Source organism: Columba livia, chromosome 5 (genome assembly GCF_036013475.1).
Source record: "Columba livia isolate bColLiv1 breed racing homer chromosome 5, bColLiv1.pat.W.v2, whole genome shotgun sequence".
Taxonomy (NCBI): domain Eukaryota; kingdom Metazoa; phylum Chordata; class Aves; order Columbiformes; family Columbidae; genus Columba; species Columba livia.
The window spans coordinates 51,218,736-51,238,490 of record NC_088606.1 but is presented as its reverse complement, the minus strand read 5'-3'; the positions used below and the strand labels follow the sequence as shown (position 1 = coordinate 51,238,490).

Here is a 19,755-nt window from a genome sequence, read left to right as displayed (position 1 = left end):
CAAATATTGTCTGAAACCAAATGCTAATAACAAATGAGACTTACTGTCATCTATTTTGAGGTTGTATATGTTAATTTATGTTGTAAATGCAGGCATAGTTAAGTATCTATATTTTACTCACTAATGAACAGAATATGCTCTTATGGGCTATAAACAATGTACCTGTGGAAGTAGTGGCAGGTGGTGTAGTGCTGAAGTGAAATGTTGTTGCCGTCATGGGTGTTGTTGAGATTGGACATTCATAGACAACCCTTTGAAGCGTTCCGTTGGAACCACAGGTTGCAACAATACACCCTCCTGTGCCATCTGTAGTATTATAGATCACATCTTCATAGTTGTATTTCTGTCCCTCATAAACGCAGACACATTCTGTAAATCAAAAGAGAATGTTATTCCTTAGTATCTGAAACACAGAGCAGAGTACCTCAAATACATTCTATTCAGATAAAAACAACTTTGTCAACGTACCATGTTCATCATATTTGCATTTTTTTCCATAATTTGTGCATTCACTGGAAAAGGGAAAAAAGGAGACTGTTAATTGGTTCATGATATCATTTTATTGTTTCAGTTTTTTCTATTGATGCTTTGATATTCATACTATGTTTAAATGTAGAAAGACCCTGTCTTCTCTGAGTTAGATACTCAGTTCTGCTGTACAAATTCAGGTTAGGCAGGATTGTTCAGTTTTCTGGCAAGAAAGGCAACCCTTCTACGGCACCATACTAAACATGCAGTACCCTCATTGGTGCTTTTGGAGGCTGGGCAAAGGTGTGGAGAGGGGTGTTTTGAAGTGTTCTTATCTCCCTGATAGGTACACTTATTTTCTGAAAGGGCAAATGCAGTAAATGTATCATTTGAGAAATGATCAGTATATCACAGATGTTGAGGTTCCTACACAGACAATTTCCATCAGATTTCCAAAAGATGCAAGAATGCAATCTATTTTAAAGGGAATTTATCTATTATCTGTTAAGAAGTGAATCTTAATATATCTATTTACAGCTACTAAGGGCATCTGTACACTGAATAATCTTAAATATAGATACGTATTTAACAGCTGATGTTTAGTGCAGTTAATGACATAGACTATGCAGGCAAAGCTATCTATGCACTGCAAAATGTGCCATGAAAGTTGGGTTTGCTCAAATGGGCTTTGTGCTAAGCTCTTTACCATTCTGGCTGCAGAGCTTCCACTAGCTAATTTAAAGGTATCTTAGAACAGGTGTTAACTGTTTCACAACTGGTTCTGCTAACTTTGTGGTATTTGATAGAAGGCGTAGTAGTGCTTGTCTGAACACATCATCATTTCTGCTCAGAATGTGCAGAATACTTGCTGACTGTTGCAAATATACAAATACCAGTACAATAACAGAAACAAGCTCAAAACACTGAAGATTAGTTGCCTACTGACTTCTAAATAATTTTACATAATGATTTTAGGGATATATTAATAAAAATTCTGACTATCGTCATAACCATTATTATTTTAATTTGTTTTACTTAATAACAATAATAATAATTTAAAAGTACTTTCATAAGAATACAGAATAAGGGGCAAATTAATCTTTCTATGGTAAAATTTTTCACTACAGCATCATTTAAGTTCTTATGAAGACAAGAAAATGAGGCATTATTCAGCAGCCTATGACTGTCCTAGCTCCTGTTGGCAAACAAAAAACTTAATGCATGATGAATTATGTTCCACAACTTTAAATATAACATTAAAAATTTTTACTAATCCTACCATGATTGACAATTCTGCTTTGAAGGCATCTGCATTCCTGGTTTGTAATTTTTTCCATTTTCAAAACAACCACAATTAGAAACACAAGTCATGGTTTCTTCATCAAAATAGGGCTTATTCTTTGGACAGTGTGGATAGCAACCTGCAGTAAAAAAAAAAAAAAAAATGACAGTTGTGTTGACACTAGCTCTTTCACAAGTAGGAATAACTCTATGTTCTTGTATTCGCTGTACCCAAATTATTCCACATGGTACGTGGAATTTCGTACTCTGTTAATGATATTCTTTTGACTGCACATTAAGCTTTGGAGCATTTTGTCCTCATCTTCACTTCAAACAAGTTCATGATCCATCAGGGAGTAAGATAATAATTAGAAAATATCTTATAATTTCTAGTATAATAATGTAATATACAGAGTAATATAATTTTTAAAAATCATACTACATTTTAGCTGTTTGTAAGTAGAACAAGATATGCATAATTATGTTTACCTTCCAAACCTCTCAACTCATGAAGGCAGTTCCCGCTTGGATTATTGCAGGTCTTCATACATGGGGCTCCACATGGTTTGTAGTGCCACTCACATTCGCCTTGTGGATTGTAGTAATCACAGAACAGAGCTACAAGAGGGAGAAATGTCAGAAAAAGACTTTTGATCTTTTTGCTTCACAGTCTTTCAGTTTTGCTGGGTAAAAATCCAAAGCAATCAGTATAATCACTTAGGTGGTTAACAGTATATTGTCTTATTTCTAATTGTTAAATTTCTACCACCTTTTGACACCAATGAAGTTATAAAATATTAAGCACAAAAAAAAAATCAATTAATTGAATCACTGATTTTAGTTAGCATGCATTAACATTTATTTACATTTAGTCTGATGTAGTCAGGTGGGAATGTAACATAATAGTATTATAATACTATAGTTCATGACTGACAAGTAAATCAGACACTAAAGACACCACTGGTAAAGTTACTATCAATGGTTTCATTTTAAGAGGGTAGATGATTGACTTCCAGTGATTTATCCAATTTGCTTCATGGTGGGGTTTTTTGCTGCTTTTAGAATACAGCAGCGCATCTTATAAATACAATTCTATCCTTCTCTCTTTCTTCATTCTACTTGTTTTGTTTTTTTTTCTTCTCTGTTTCTTTTCCTTCTGGACCTCTTCAAAAAGTAGTAGGGTAAGACTCACGACAAATAGACGGGGTTCTCCATGAAATGCAGATGTCCAGCTCATTGCACGCTTGAGCATAGGCAGCTACTGCTGTACAGAAACATTCACAATCTCCTCCAGTGTCACAGGCACAAGCATCATCCACGCATGCTTGATAATATTCATTTGGTTCAACCTGTTGGAAAAAAGTTTGAGTTTTCATGCACTTGTCCTCTTTCAAAAGGCATTCACTGTACTAAAAAAGCTGAATAAAGTATCTGAAACTGACAACTCTATATGTGTGAGAAAGGTAAGAAAGGAAGAAGCCCTGAGAATACTTTAAAAATTCAAGAGGAAAATGTAGAATATTACTAATAAGTCATAATGCTAGGAACTATTTGATGTTGAAGATACAATTGCAGAAAGAATGCTGTTAATTACTACAAGCTAGCACACACTCATATCTATCAGGTGGCTGATATTTTAAATTAGTAGAAAGGGATGCCATTAGGAAATAAACATATTGTGAGATATATCTGTGATTGTCCTTTCTTTTTAAACCAAACAAACCAGTCAAACAAAAAACCACTATAAATTTATTTAGTGTACTCATTCAAGGCACAAGTTGAAAAAAAAAAAAAAGGTGAAAATACTTTCTATGCAGTCTCTCTGGAACCTGGTCCAACTTCATTTTGTCAAGCACAACAAAATGTATTTTAGTGTATTTTTCAGCTGTCCCACATCAAAATTACAGTAACCTCTGACTCAAGAGAATTTCAGAGTGAAGTTTTTGTCATACCTGGGAGTGACATTTCGCAAACACTTCACTGGTAATGATGCTGCATTGCTTCTGTGCCCAGGCTTTCCTGTATGGGTTCGCAGTGCATGGATCCTTGGTAGGACTGGCATTTGGGCAACTAGAAGACACTTTCCAGCTATTGGCAAACTCCAGCACATTTCCTACTACAGACTGACTACGAGTAGTGAAGTCATTATTTCCATTGCCATCATAGTTTCCACAAAGTCCACAGACATTTCCCTGAGGAGGATAAACACAAAATGGCAAAGGTCAGTAAGGTACAGTTTCTCAGTATCTGTGAGTAACAGACAGAGTGAATCTTAAATAAGATTATTGGGACCTCTTCAGTAACAGTCTTGGATGTTTTAATAAAATACCTTTAATGAAGAGATGTCTCTAATTTCTTGTTAGGAAGGATAAGGATCTGAAGAAGAGTAGACTCATGGATTTTGTTCTTAGCATTGAGCTAATTGGTTTTATCTAACATAATTTAAGCAAAAGTGTAGTACACAATCTAAGTCAACACTACAAGGATAGTAATATGCAATCACTGCTCTTTCCATCTTCAGGTTGCAACCTAAATTTCCATTTTTTTCTCTGAGAGTTAGCATGAATATGTTTCAGAAATAATTTTACCCAGGTTTTGGATTTTAAAATATACCTGAAAGCTGGGACTAAGTTTGATGAATATACTGGTTTTCTTGTCCCACATGAGTATCAGGCCAACAGTAGTGTCAACCACCAGGTAAATGCCCATGGAACGGATTTGGAATGGCATTTTTCCTCCAGGCGTCCTTTGAATGACATCAGAGTGTCCATCACTGAGTACCAGTTCATAGTTCTAGGATAGGAAAAGAGCAATTTAGAAGCCAATTTCAAAAGTCACCTATTGAACAGAGTTTTATATATCACCAGTAACTGTGATTGACATTACAACTCTGTTACCATCAAAATTATTCTATTTAACAACCTTATGTTAAGCAAGTTATCTTCAGAATTCCCTCCTTTGCCTTCTCTACCAGAGAGCAGAATCGTTGCCAGTGAGCAAAGAAATGTAGTATTATTTTCACTGTCTTGGAGGACACTTTTATGATGTAGTCTGGGACAGCTTGTTCCATCCTTCTGGCACATTAAGCTTGGGGTAGAACTTATTAAAGAAAATACTTACCCCCAGAAAAACTTTAATAGACTTAGAACAGGTGGTTCCTGTAGTGCCGCATGGAATATTCTCAGTGATAACTCTGAAGGTTCCCTGATTCACACCTTGTTGACCACAGTAGTTCTGAAACAGGTGAATGATATTCAGTGTTAACTGTGCTGAATGGTCATAGGTAAAATGCAAGATACTTCGATAGTGTGAAGATTAGGAAAGGACTCTGTTACCTGGATCAGAACATATTCACAGTCTCCTTCAAAATCAAAGCGTTTGCCATCAAAGGTGGTGTAATGCCCATCTCCATAAACAGAACAGGTTTCCAGGCAAGGTTCCTGGGAGCAGTGCCATTTTCTGTTTCTGCATGTGCTACATAAGCCGAAAAGAACTCCAAATGTAAAAACCAGACATACACACAATAAAGCTATATGTACATTCCTGCATGTACATCAATCTAATTTTAAAATGTGACAAGCCTATAATGAAAAAATAAGGTTTTCTTATTCTCAGAAATGCATCATAGCTCAAAATGCTATTAATGATGTTATGAAAAATTTGGATTAGAAAATCCTTTAAATCTTTCACATTTCCAAATCTTGTTGGATGTACTGAAATGTAGGGATTGCCTGCAAGGAAAAATCTTTGCAATTTCTGTGCTGTGTGCCACTGTACAAAACAGACAGAACTTGCTTTTTAGATAATAAGAGGATCCTTTTACATAGGATTCCTTCTTATAAATCTTGCTACTAGTGCGAAATGCTGTAGTTCATCTAGAGCTTAAATTATTATGCTTGAAAACAATATTTTTCAATATGCTCTTACCAGTTGTTACAGCCAACTCTGATTGATTCTCCTGGACTGTAGGAATTCCCATTGTGAATACATGGACAGTCTTCTGGAGCTATACAGCTACCTTTGCCATCTAACACTTGGTTATGAGGACATACACAGCCAGAGACACAGTGGGTTCTGTACTGTAAAGACCATATTGAAAATATGACTTACAACATTCCCCTGATAGAAGAGTCCAGCTGCAGCTGGTGATTGTAAAAGATATCTAGTTTAATATGCTTTCAACTGAATATAAAGTGTCTATACTTACACATTCCATATCTAGAGTCTGACAGCTCTTCTGGCATCCTGCTCCTACCACGTCTGTAGTGACATTGCCACAGTCAATGTAGACCATGGGAGGTACACAGACTGAAAGAGAGAAAAACCGTGAGAAATGTGAGAACCATGTATTTACATCTTTGCGTTTCCTTAACGTAGACTGAAGAAAACGAAGACAACTCTTTTGTGAGATAAGTATACCTGACCTTAAAATAATGCACTTGACCAGAAAGAGAAACTGAATGTTGTTTTGAAATCATGTTCATTTGTTTCTTGTACTTATGCTTGGGCTACTCATAGAAATAATATTTAGTTAGCTTCATGAAACACTTCCTTTAAGATAACAAAACCAAACACAAACAAACAAAGAAACCCAAGAAAACAAAGACCCTGGTTTACTTTGTATTATTTTTTAGGCTTTTAGTATTTCTATTCAAAGTGTGGACAGATTTTTTGTCATGTTTAGCAAGGTGGCCGAGTATTCTTTTCTCTGGGTAACCCAGGAGGTTGTAACTTTTTTCAGCCATCGGAAAGGTATGACAGAATTTATTTATATTTTTTTTAATATTGTGTATATTACAGAAGTAATGAGTTCATTTTCTTGTTTGATTTCACACTTGAACAATTTACATCATTATGACAAAAAAGAAAAAAAAAAGACATAACTGGAAAGGGTGAAGGTGGAAAGGGAGAATGAAAGAAAATATTAAGTGATATGTTACCTGGTTCAGGTTTCTCTCCAATGCAGCTCAGCTTTCCGTAAGTGCAAGTGCTATTAAAAATAAAAATAAAATAAATGGTTTTGCTTTTCCTTGTTATGTTTCATCTTGTTTCCTAATAAATTTGAAATAATGAAAAATTACTGTGTGATAAAACAGAGAAAATGTCTCCTTTATCAGAATAGTTTGTACTGTTCAAAAATATTCTATATTAGAAGAGACCAAAATACAAGTATATTCTATATAAAGACAGATTTGATCTGTGCGTTTGCCTGGTTAAAAACTGTCCTTTAGAGCAGCTCAGATGCTATCTGTAATGGGGTTATCTAATATCTTTCACCATGGAACAAGTCTTTTACAGTCATGGATAAGAAAAGCATGTGGTGGGGAGTGAGAGTGAGTGAATGACAGGGCAGGACTTTGGCTGTTAGCCAAGGCCAACCCAGCACAGTATGGTTTGTTGAATTCTCGTACTAGTCTAAGTGCAATCTTCCAAACATGGATAGCCCTAAAAGTTTTTAAGGTTCTGTGGTTTTTTTTGCATTGAAATTATTAGGGAGAGACGTGCATTTGATTTGAATAGATTGCACAAAACTATATATGGTTCCATGATTGCCCATATCAAATCTTATTATTTTTTTTTACGAATCTCTTACCAGACAACACCATTATCATGAACCACTTCTCCAGAAGACAGAGGCATTCCTTTGTAGTAGCAAGGACAGCTAGAAGCAGGCACACATTTGCCACTTTCATCCATATAGGTTCCATTTATGCAGGTGCAGCCATCAACTGGGACAAACTTGATGCTGCATGTGACATCAGGCTCACTCAGAGACCGGCAGGTGGGTTGACAGGCATCAACATTGTCCATGTACTTCAAGGATTTTGGACACAAGGTGGTGTATTTTGCTTGAGAGTAAAAAGGTGAGTTACATTTCTAGTTCCTTTAACAATTGATATAGGTATAAATGCAGTATTTGAGGTAAAGTATATATGGTAAATATGGCAATGTATGCACATGTGCTTTAGTGATAACCTCGATAGTGTAACATTTTTTTGTACTGCTAGAGAAGAATTTTTCCTGATAAATGTGTCGTGTTTAACCTGTTTTGCCCAGATTAAAAAAAAAAAAAAAGTTCAATTATATTAATGCATAGTGTGGTTTTTCTTCATTGCTATTTTTATATTTTTTGTTAAAGGAAATTGAGAAAAATCCTTCTTATTTTATTCCTGTTGCAGGGGTATTGAGGTCCATGTTGCTTCTGCTGGTTCTGAACAAATAATCTAACAAAGCCACTTTTTTAGATTTCTCTCCTGCTTACTACTTGTCTTTTATGGTATTCCTTTCCTACTCAAATTCTTGAAAGTCGGTGCAAAACTTAAAACACAATTTAACACAATTTACTGTGGGAATCCCCGAGAGCTGATGTGTGAGCCCTTCTTGATTATAATTTTGAAGACGCAAAGGGATGTAGAACTTACTGCAGGCTTTGCTTCTCCATCCAGTGAGGAGAACTCCTTTAGCGGCACAGGCCCTGACATAGCTGGAAAGGGCAGCACACATGCAGTCCTCACTCTTCTCGCAGTTGCATGTGTCAAACATGCAGTTCTAGGGACAGAGGATTGAATACAATCATCAGATTATCATGTCAAAGCCATGATGCTCTATACATTCATTAGAGCTAAAAGTGAGTACAATCCATATGCATAATTATGCCCATTTTTCATTCAAAGGTTTCATCAAGCACTTTCAAAAAACATTCTTTGCAAGGAAAGAGAGTAATTAGGGGTTCACAATTTTAAACTGTTTCTTCTTTTTCTTAGTCTTTTTTGCTTTTTGGGTGTTGGTAGGTCTCCCAGCTGCTTCCAGTTTATAGCCACTGTGCCATATATACTTAGAACAAATAGAAGGTATTTGATGCCACCCAACTTTCATGGCTTAGGCTTAGGAGCTTGGGCTCTCTGCATCAGAGGAATGAAGAAAACAAGAAGTCATTTAATGTCTTACTATGCCAGGCAAGGTCACTATAATGTTATCATTCCAGAAAATGTTTGTTGAACATGATTTTATAGATTTCCAATAACAGGGAGATTTTTTAAAATTCCCAGGCAGTCTGTTCCAGAGCTTCATCACCTTGAATTCCTGGAACATTTTTGTTCACATCTTATCTAAGTATCCTTACTGCTTCTTACGCACATGTCTTGCCTTGTCCTTGGATATACGCAAAAGCCTTCTGAAAGCAGTTCAGAGCAACTAAGCAAAGTATGAACTAAGATTCTGACTAAAGCTTTCCTTTTGTCCTTTGACCTTATAAGGAGTCCAGGGAGTCCAAGTTCCTAGCTTAGGCATTTTGCTTAATACCTAAAAATATGGGCAGCAGGAATACACCTGTAAGTTTATCCTCCTGGGAATGGAAAGGTACCTTTATAAAGCAGCGATTATTGTCATGTGTGGATAAAATGAACCCTTGGCTTGAAAAGAACTACCATGAATGCATATCCTCCCAATTTGCAAGTTATTCTCTCAGGTATTAGTATGAAAAATCTGCTATTTTTATTTTAAATGGGAAAAAGTTAAGAGTCAAGTACCTTCTCATAAACTTCTGGATTCACTGTTGAGTGACACTCAGCAAAAGGTCCCATAGTATCAGAGAGCAGCCCACACCAGTGTTGAGCATACTGGTCTGTGAATTGAAAACATGATAAGAATTTCTATTGCACTTCATTGTATAAACACTTGTCTCAATGTAATTCCTGCAGGGAAAGTGTGCAAACTTAACTTTACAATAGAATTCAGCTCTGCATTTGCTGAAACACATTCTTTCACTTCCTTTCTAAAGAAATACAAACTCTTCATAAACAGAATGCTCTTAATTCATGGTAGTTGTCATGGAATAAACTAAGACATCCTTAGCTGAATTTTGAAAAAGAAGGTTTGCATTGTGAATTGACAATACACTAATTCATCTCAGAAAACAGAAGTGGCTTGTGAATGCTCAAAAATTAAATATTTCATTGGCTGAAATGGATCCTGAGAGCTATGAAGCTTTGAATTGTAGGTCTGGATCTCAATTTTACAGTGGAAGGACCACACTGAGTCCAGTCTTCTGTGGGGCTACGCACAGCTTTTTTCCTATATGATAATCAGTCCTTTTCAGGAATGAATCCCTGGTATGCTGTATGGTTCCAGTTTCTTTTAAATAAGTTGGAAAACCCACTTGCTTTCTTCATCCAAAAGATTATTTTTGAAGATCCACAATATTATCCTAATTATAATTTAGTAATTAAAGATTTCTATTTTGAACTGAGGAAAATTGTGTGTGCAAATGATCTACTGTTATTTTAGCTAAATGCTTGTTGGTTGATCAGCTTATTCCTTCTTTCCATCTTAAAAGAGAATAGAAGATGTTACTGTATGCTGAGTTTACCATTTTGTATGCTGACAGTACAGGGGTTCTCAAAGGTATTTTTGGCATCAGGACAATCAGCCCGAGTTTTCCAAGTATTGCCAAAGGCAGCTGAGGTACCCTCTATTACACCACTGGTGGTTTTGAAATCATCTGTCTGCATGTCATTGAAGTTTCCGCAGAGACCTAAAAGGAAGAAGATGGGCTGTGAAAGTCTCCTACAGAATGAAGCATACTGATGAAAGCAGTTGTTACGATAAGATCACTTACCACAGGTACGTCCTTTATGTGATGGGTCTAAGTCTATAAAAAGTTGCATGAGAGGCACAAGCTGAACCTGTAGCTGAAGACCAAAGGTTGTTTGCAAAATTATGAAGAAAGATGATGGTCTGAAGATGGTGACATTTGCTAGGGACATAAGAACATAAGAGTTATAATTTCATATGAGATTAACAGTTGAAATAACTGTTCATTATATAGAGGGATTCTACAGCTGTGTTTGTTTAGATCCTAATTTCTGAAGAACTGCAGGAAAAATGATTCATATAGGATTCCAAATCCAGTACCAAAACAGGGTGTCTTTACCCAAAACAACAGATGTATAAAAAACCTCCACTTTCTGTCAAACTATTTAAAATAAGGGGAAGAACACACACTGCTGTTGCTATTTAAAAAAACACTTTTGCTCAATGAAAATGATATAGCGTGATTTAGTGGTAGACTCCAACCTCGACCTATTATGTGCTTTCATGGTTTGCTTTCTATTCAGGTGCAGTAGTATCTGAAAATAAATGGTGTGAGAGAAGTGCTCCAGTGATTAATATGTATCAAGCAAATGGACAGAGGGAACACAGGGAACTAAACAACTTGAAATCTTGCAGTCCTGTTGTAAATCAGAATTCTTCTTTCCTCTCTTATGGCAGTGTTTGAATCTGGAAGTGTACAATGATGCTACTTGCTTGAATCTCCATTTAATCAGATGTTGCTAAAATCAGACCATGTTTTTGCTAAAATTATGAGAGTTGAATAGCTAATTAGAATTTGCCTTTAGATTAACTGATGTAATAACACTGTAAAGTCAAAACCAAGCAAGATCACAGAGGTCTTCCAAAGGAACTTACCTGCAGAGAATGGCAGCTGTGTGTAAATCATATTCACAAATACACTGCCAGAAGGCTGGATCACAATGTTCTGTCCACAAAAAAAAGGCAATGATTATCAAGCATATTTAGGAAAAGTAAAACACTTTCCAAATGTTTGCTATGTAGTATTGTTCAGGATAAAGAATAAAAGCTGGTGGGGACTGTGATGATGTTCTGATTCCTATACTATTTCTTTAATCTTTATTACTGGGGTCCATTGACTGTCAAACCAAAAAAGCAAAAGCTCAAAGATAACTAAATGACAGACAACTAGTATCTTCCAATCTACCTATTTTATTCTTATTTTTTCTTTAAGTAATGCTCAAATGAGCTAAAACAAACAAACAAAAACAGTGCAGATTTCCTGCCTGCGCTGTTATGTGTTATTTGCAAACTACTTGTCTATTGAGCTTTGAAAACATCCCTGCAGAATGTTAGGTGTTTATTTTAGCTACTTACAGTTTGGCCTCCACTTAGGCTGATGGCTATACCCTTGAGGCATGTCTCAGTGTCAGTCAGGCCACACTTCTGGATATCACCCAGAACAGTGAATTCATTGCTGTCACAGAGCTAGAAGAAGAAATCAAAATATATTGTTAAAAGGATTTGTCATATCAAAATATTGTTATGTGAAAAAGTTTTACACTCAAATAGCATTCTTAATAAAGTATTTTAAAATATTGTTTATTGCTTTTCATCCTGCTAACATGTTCTTCCATATAGGTATGCTGTCACCAAGTAAGCTGGCATTCATGCAGTTTGCATGGTGGAAGCTCTCCATTACTTCTGACATTTAAGCGAAAGTTAAAACTTCCTAATGATTAGGTAATAGTGGTTTAGCTAATGCTAGTTTAATACACGAGACAAGGAAGTTTTCCTTTCTTGCCCATTGGTTATGGTGTTTACCTGAAAGAGGAGAGAAATTGTTTCCAGTCTCTTGTGCATTGAATAGATTATAGAAGAGCTTGGTGATTTGGACATACTTTTAATAGGTTGGAAAAATGCATGTAAATATCCTCTTATAGTAGAAAATTAAGTTAAAATCACTGTTCACTAAGCTACTGAATAAAGGCAAAATTCACTTTTTCTCCTGGTTCTGATTTTCACTGGACTGTGTTCTGTTAGCTATATTCAAAGTAAGTGCAATAGCCAAGATGTTACAGGGAAACATACAGAAGGCTGTGGGTCTGAAAGTGTCTTATCAATTTCTTGGCATAATGAAGATTAAATTGAGGACAGGCGAAATGCAAAATTACAGCCATCTAGAAATTTAATGTTAAAATTGTGGGGTTTTTGACCTTCTGTGTCCAGGTTTGGAGCCTTTCTGTACCTTCAGAGCCTCTGGCAGTCTAATTGTATGTGTTGGTACCAAAAGGGTATTTTAATGTGTAAGTCTGGTCTATGGTCCCATCGTGGATTGAGCCCAGTGCTTGTGAACCTCATAAAAAGTTTCATTGGTGTAGTCTAACCTATTTCTAAATTACCTCATTCTAGACTATTTCTAAGCTTTTGTGATGTTCTTGGTAACATTTGGTTTGAGCTTTTTGACAATGGATTTTATTTAATATGAAGTCTTTGTAAAAATTGTTTACATCACTCAGCCAAAAGAAATAACAAATATACTTAGGGTTCTGAAATGTGCAATTCAGTAGTAATTATTTTAGATATATCTACTAAGAATTGAGTCCCTACTAATCTAAAAACTCCAGTAAATCTTAGGTATTTTTGTAAGTCATCAATTTCTAATTCAGGTTTTCAAATATATGTATTTCTTAGCCTTTTGCTTTTAAACTCTAGAGTCTTGTGTGTTTTCTGGGAAAGACTGTTTGGAAGGCTGATTATCTTGATGAAATAACTCCTCTCCAATGAATTCTGTATAATAATTCCATTACAAATACTGTTAAGCTACTACAATAAATTTATTTAGTATAACCCTAAGAGAAAGCCCCCTGAATCCATTTAAGGCTCCATGTTGACCCCCTAAGTTTCAGAAAGTTGATGTGTTTGTGAGTAGCTTTAATTAAACAGTGTTATATATAAAAAAAACATTTTCCTTTAGCATGTTTCTTTAGCAAGGGTTGTGTCTCATTTTTACCTTGGTTAGGACATAGCTACAGTCTCCAAAGAAGGAATAAAATTTTTCATCAAATGTTGAAATGTGGGAGCCTCCTTCAATGCTGCAAGTCCCAAGGCATGACTGGCTCACACAAGACCATTCACCTCCAGTACAGGTGCTGAAATGAAGAAGGCATTCAATAATCTTGGGTAATACAAGTGTAAATGAGAGACAATAATAAAGGCAGTTGATGCCTTAATTTCCCTCTTGAAGCACTGATCATACTGTCAAAGAAACCAACATTGCTTTGAAATCTCAGAGTAAGTCTGAGGCAGGCACAATTACACTAATGATAGTTTTTTATATATTGCTGTTCATTTCCAGTCTATTTACAGAATGCAGTCCTGGTGAACCTGGTATCCATTCTGTAACATATGAACGATTGTCCCTCACCTCCATTAGCATGGCTCAAACTTCAAACATGTTAAGTATTTATTGGAAAATAACATGCATGTTTGTTTTTCTTGTATACATAGGTGCATTTGCATACATGTATGCCATAATACATCAGTAATTATAATGATATTGAAAAAATGTATATAATCCCTGTCAAACATGACTCTAAAATGTGACCTCCTACTCTGACTAATAAAACATGTCTCTTAATGTCACATCCTCCATATTATTTACACAAGCATCTTAATATTACACTATAGTGCTCCAAAGGTAGTAACACAGTAACTCGCATTTTTAAACACCTCTGGTATCTGAATTTGATTGTCTCTTTTAATTGTTTGACCTTGAAATTTGAATATCTATAACTAAACTCAACTTTTTACTTTCAAGTGTGAGGAGAAAACAGAGATATAAGTATCCTCTAAATATGTGTAATCAAGGAATTTCAGTTGATAAGTAGTTCCTCCTTCATTTTTAAGGGGAAAATAGTAATTTTTCCCTGTTTCAAAATGTTCAGGCAATGCACCTAAAAAAAAGAAGCATGAGAAAAAAAAAAGTATTACCATGATCTGCATTTAGATGAGAAAGAGGCACCAGGAGCATAAATTTCACCTTCATAGGTACAGTGGCATTCTTTACGGGGAACACAGCCAGCGCCATTAATGTCATCAAATACCATTCCTAGGGAAAGAAATGGTCTGTTACTCATACTGTGCAGTGCAGAACCTGCTTTTGTACACATATCTGGCAGATGCCTGAAAGCATGTTCCATTTCTTCTACATTACACAGAAAATGAATAGAAAGTACTTTGAAATAATAGGATGCCAGCTATGTAGGGACTGAAAAGCTACATTCCATTGAAACCTATCTAAAATCTTAGGGTGATCAAAAGAGACTTCCAAGAAAATACTTTTCTGTTATGGACTTCATAAAATTGGAATTAGGATTAAAATTACTAGATAATGAGGTGGAATAGATGAATCATTTGTGAGACTGCTGAGGGACACATTTGTACAGTAAATATTTTTATACCTAAAGGCAGAGGATTATCTAAGAGAAGTCAATTCAATTGTACAAGCAAGTCACGGTGATTTCTGTGAGATGGCATAGAATAGTTTGGGTTGGAAGGGAGTTTCAAAGGCCATCTAGTCCAAACCCCCTGCAATGAGCAGGGACATTTTCAACTCGATCAGGTTGCTCAGAGCCCCATCCAGCCTGGCCTGGAATGTCTCCAGGGATGGGGCATCTACCACCTCTCTGAGAAACCTGTTCCGGCATTTTACCACCATCACTGTAAAAAATTTCTTCCTCATGTCTAGCCTGAATCTCCCCTCTTTTAGTTTAAAATGGTTACCCCTTGTCATAGAGGATGGGAAGAAGAGCTGGAAGGTGTGAAGGTCTTGCCATGCAGTCACTCACAACAGCAACAATTCTCAGCCTTCAAAGTTCACGTGCACAAAGAAAACACATTTACATTGTTTGTCTTGTACTCATATTCAGTTCTCAAGCGTAATTCTCTGAAGCACTAGATTTTACACTTTACCTAGTGCTCTCTCAGCTCCTTGTTTTTTAGTCACTCAGCACTGGATGGGAAGAGTTTGGTAATTTGGGGAACCAGACACAGCTTTGCTAACCCCAGGAATCATGACTGGCATCAAAATGTGATTAAACACTGCATACATTCTGTGAATTGAATATGGATGCTGAGAATAGAAGACTTGCCCTTACTGTTAGGAGTGAAGTACCTTATTCTCGGTTTAGTTGTTATGTGCATTTCTCAGGCATGTTTGTTGTTTTAAAAGGTATTTTTAGAAACCTGAATAGAAAAGGGGTATGTGTATCAAGAAAGAAATTTAGTTATTACTTTAACAATAATAACAGTGATGACATGAGGAGAATGATGCAGAAAGTTGTTAAATGAACAGATATATGTCCTAGCAGCTTCAGCTATGAGAAAAGAGCAGGAAATAAGCTTGCCTGGAGGACAGACGCAGCCATCTGTACAATGATCCTCACAAAGTGCAGATCGTTCTGGGTTGCTGCATGTGTCAGAGCAGGGGGAGCCACACTCCTGGTATTGCATGTTGAAAGGACACAATTTGGCTGAAATTAGAAAGAATATTATAATGCAGAGTTTTCATTTGGAATGTTGAGAAGACAGTATTTGCAATTTAGGATGTTTTCTGTCAAGACATAATGGGGAATTCTGATCCAAGTGGAGGCTGCAACATTTTAGACTTTCTGACATATGTTGAAAATCCTTAGTAATACAAAATCCTCAGATTTTCCAAATGCCCAAAGTCCTGAGTATGCTCACATTAAAACTGATTTCATGAAGATGGCATGCGCCTTTAAATAGCTGTCTTCCTCGGGGGAAAAAAAAAAAAGTTACATATTTAATGTTTCCTAGGTATGGGTAGTAAGCACAGGTGAAAGGTTTGTTCCCGACATACTTACGACACAGTTCTGAGGTTCTCCAGTTCAGAGGCTGTCCACCTGCATGAGCACACTGCCTGGAGTATTCAGCAAAGGTGTTGCACATGCAGAAGTCAGCCATAGAGCTGTCACAGTGGCACAGGTCTTGTATGCAGGTTTCAATGTAGTCCTGAACATTCACAAGTACATTACAGCTTGTAAATGCTTTACTGGTTAATACTGTCTCACAGATAGAAGCCTAGGAGGGAAAATTGAGAAGGTAAAATAAATGTTTAGAAAATGTGAAACTAATTATTTAACGCATGTAGTAGAACAAACCAAAGGTCCATCTGGTCCAGAAACCTGTCCAACCATAGCCATTAGCTGATATTTAGGGAAGCATATAACAATAGGGCAATTACACAAAGAACTTCTTTGATTAACCCCATTATCTTCCCATATCTTGAGTTAATTTCAGCTCAGGTGACTTCCCAAGCATTATGCAGTTTCTTTGTTTTAAGACATCCTCAGTGAATTTCTCTTTCATGAAAATATCCAGTCTTCTTTTGGAAAGGGAATGAAAGTTTTTAGCATTCACTTTAGTAAAGAATAAAATGTGACATTTAGAAACATTTTATTTCCAAACCTAAGGCTGAGTCATATTTGTGCTACATTTTTTCAATTCTAACAATTTTATCCAAAGACAGGAAGAATGTATTTTACACTGAGAAAACAAATTTTGAGAGAGGTTCTTACAAATTCAGCCGAGCAGTTCACAAGGAGAGTGGGAGGAATAGGATCATCACACTGCTCTGTGGGCCCATCCATCTTCTGCCTATTCCCAAACTGTATGGGAGTCAGTTTCGTATCTGTAAAATCAGTCCAAATATTAGAATATTTTCTGGCTTACTGGCCTCTGTATGGAGGAATTTTCTGATACTGCCCTCTATTACATGAACAGTGATTACAAAATAATATCATAATAATATGAAAAGCAAAAGGAGGTGAAGAAGGTATACATGCAACTGAATCCTAACTATTGAAAACCTAGAAAGCTGTATGTGGCAGATCTTAAAAGATCTAACAGTGATGGAAGCAGCCTAATACAACTCAGAGCTTTAACTCTATACATAACTGACATTATAGAAATGCATTATCACTAGTTTTGCAGTTAATTGGGCCCACAACCTATGTTACAGTGTACTGCTGAAAGAAAGAAAAACAGAGCACCAATACTTAAGAATGCTTTTTATTACTTACTCTCTGAAATAAATTCATTGCTAATTGGAATTCCATTGAAGTCCCCACAAAGACCACAAGTTTGATTGGCGTATTTCTTATCTAGTTCCACCTAAAATAAATGAGGAAAGAGAGTTTAGGTTCATAATAATGTCAGGCTTCATGGTTACGAGCACAGCTTACATCAATATTGCTTATGTGCATATGTGTTGTGTAGTAACAAGGTAGAATCCATTGAGAAGGTCAGTGGCTACCAAGAAAAACTTGGTCTTATTCTAGCCCTGGGGCTGTGAACTTGAGCACATTTCTGGACCTGGAATTTGAGGACTACTTCACTGAAGGTGGGGACATTATAATTGTGGGTCTATTGATCCTAAGCTGAGCTTGGTGGGAAAAAAAGGGAAATTGGGAGAAGGCTGGAAGACAGAGCAATACAGTGAAAATGGACATAAATCCAGAAGTAACTAATGCCTGCCTGGCTGATTAAAACTGCAAAGATATAAACAGACTATTTCAAAAATATAGGCTTTCTAACATGTCTTGGATGTTTTCTTACCAGGAGGGCATCCTCTTCATTCCAAAGGAAGGTCAGTCCTAACTTGGCGGAAACTTTCAAATAGTTGTTACTTTTCTCTATCAAGACTCCCATATGGCTGTAGGGCATCTGAACCCTGGAAAAAGATCACTGTAATTCAGCAGGGTTAGGGACAGAATATCTACTGAATATCCACACTGATACCCTTTCTCATTCTCTTTGTGAAGCTTCAGCATACATAGATAAGGAAATTAGAGCAGTAACTAAATCCAGGCAATATACGCTTGTAACATGTTGTCTGTTTCCTATGCAATTGCTTCTCATTGTGCAAGTGGATCAACCCTGCTTTCCCTGCTGTTCCTTTTGATTATCTCTGTTAATGGTATTTTGCTAAGTAAAATGTTGGCATGTTTCTTAGGTTGTATTGTTCAAAAAAGTGCTGGGAGGTTCTGTTTTGCAGGCAATATGTTTCAGGATATTTCTATTTACTCCTTAAAGCCCTTGATAATGAAGGGACAGATGCTTTAGGCTTTCTGTGACATGAGTGCCATTCACAAAGGTGTACCCAAGATAACCTTTAGACTAGCTTGTTGTACCTAACTGCTGTAATACACAGCTCACTGTGGGATAGCTGCCCAAATATTTACCCTACCTTTTGGACAGGTTTCACACCCTATACAAAAGTCAGTGCTACCGTTGCTACATGGATAGCAAGTTTCCAGACTAGCTCATTCTAAATGAGCATAGGTACAAGCTGCAGTCACCGCCAAACTGCATGCTGTTCAGTGCAAGGACAAAAGCCATCAAAAATTCCTCTCAAGGATCCTGTTCTGAAAAAATTAAGTAGAAACTTAAAGAGTGTAAAAATCTAACACTTTGAATCCAGCATATAGACTCAGTTGTACATACACATACACAATTGTAGCAATGAGGCAGCATCTGAGATATGATTCATCTGAACAAAATGGGGACAGGGGTAATCTGCAGAAGTGGCACTTAGTCAGGTCCTCTTATTTATGTTGATACCTCAGGAAGGACCTGATCCTTCCAGCTGCTTGGAAGCAATGTGAGATCAGATAAGGGAAAGGGATGCTCACTCAAAGAGCCCACTGGAACTAAGAACAGTGATGGAAGTTTCAAGTTATGAACATACAGTTTGCCATCAAGCAGGACAGAGCCACGGGTCAGTTCAATCACTATTCCATCCAGCTTCATGATGACATTAGTGATTATGGTAGCATTTTCCACCATGGTACGCCTAATCTGGATGTTGAAGTCCTCATAGGGAGATTTGCAGTTGGATGCAAAGATGTAATTGCAGATCCCAGGGAAGTAAAAGATGTCCCCATCAAAGGTCTTGAAGTGGAAGTTACCCCACGTGCTGCACACACGGCCATTGTGAGAGGGGTTGCCAGCTGTGGATTCAAAATAAGCAGTAAGAATTTTCTATAACTTGCTCTAGATACCCTCCTTTTATTTGCTTTTCCCTTTTATTTCTTTCACTAATCTCAGTCTAAAAAGCCCATCTTCTGTTTTCCTTCTTGTCAAGCTATTTGTTTAGCAATCTGTTATTTATTTAGGTCAGTTATATTTTGTCTTAAATCTGGTTTGCATAGGGATAGAGGGCCTAAGATGAAGAGATCTCCTGGGCCACTATGTCCAATGCTCTTGTTCTGTTGACAGCCATACCCTATAAATTCTTTCCTAAATGTAAGGAGTTCTGAAGTTGCACTGTAAAACAAGTCTAAAGTCAGATTTAAACTAGCTTGTACTCCTGCTAGGGAAGGCCACTCAGAGCCTTGCCCTTTGAATGGC

General features: G+C 36.6%; 1 protein-coding gene across 1 annotated transcript in view; it reads right to left on the bottom strand.

Moving 5' to 3' along the window:
* LOC102090327 (mucin-5AC) overlaps window positions 1-19,755 on the bottom strand; it is a 52,146-nt gene that overhangs the window by 28,018 nt on the left and 4,373 nt on the right. Inside the window, exons 4-30 of the mRNA XM_065066499.1 lie at window positions 19,094-19,355; window positions 17,962-18,076; window positions 17,427-17,517; window positions 16,923-17,035; window positions 16,209-16,425; window positions 15,729-15,854; window positions 14,314-14,431; window positions 13,334-13,472; window positions 11,698-11,808; window positions 11,218-11,287; window positions 10,367-10,504; window positions 10,118-10,282; window positions 9,279-9,373; window positions 8,172-8,298; window positions 7,343-7,598; window positions 6,690-6,739; window positions 5,957-6,057; window positions 5,677-5,828; window positions 5,085-5,223; window positions 4,870-4,983; window positions 4,363-4,542; window positions 3,702-3,941; window positions 2,942-3,098; window positions 2,239-2,367; window positions 1,748-1,889; window positions 469-512; window positions 163-369 (exon numbers count right to left, since the gene is read on the bottom strand). Coding sequence (XP_064922571.1) covers window positions 163-369; window positions 469-512; window positions 1,748-1,889; window positions 2,239-2,367; window positions 2,942-3,098; window positions 3,702-3,941; window positions 4,363-4,542; window positions 4,870-4,983; window positions 5,085-5,223; window positions 5,677-5,828; window positions 5,957-6,057; window positions 6,690-6,739; window positions 7,343-7,598; window positions 8,172-8,298; window positions 9,279-9,373; window positions 10,118-10,282; window positions 10,367-10,504; window positions 11,218-11,287; window positions 11,698-11,808; window positions 13,334-13,472; window positions 14,314-14,431; window positions 15,729-15,854; window positions 16,209-16,425; window positions 16,923-17,035; window positions 17,427-17,517; window positions 17,962-18,076; window positions 19,094-19,355 — 3,798 coding nt within the window. The remainder of the gene's footprint in view (window positions 1-162; window positions 370-468; window positions 513-1,747; window positions 1,890-2,238; window positions 2,368-2,941; window positions 3,099-3,701; window positions 3,942-4,362; window positions 4,543-4,869; window positions 4,984-5,084; window positions 5,224-5,676; window positions 5,829-5,956; window positions 6,058-6,689; window positions 6,740-7,342; window positions 7,599-8,171; window positions 8,299-9,278; window positions 9,374-10,117; window positions 10,283-10,366; window positions 10,505-11,217; window positions 11,288-11,697; window positions 11,809-13,333; window positions 13,473-14,313; window positions 14,432-15,728; window positions 15,855-16,208; window positions 16,426-16,922; window positions 17,036-17,426; window positions 17,518-17,961; window positions 18,077-19,093; window positions 19,356-19,755) is intronic.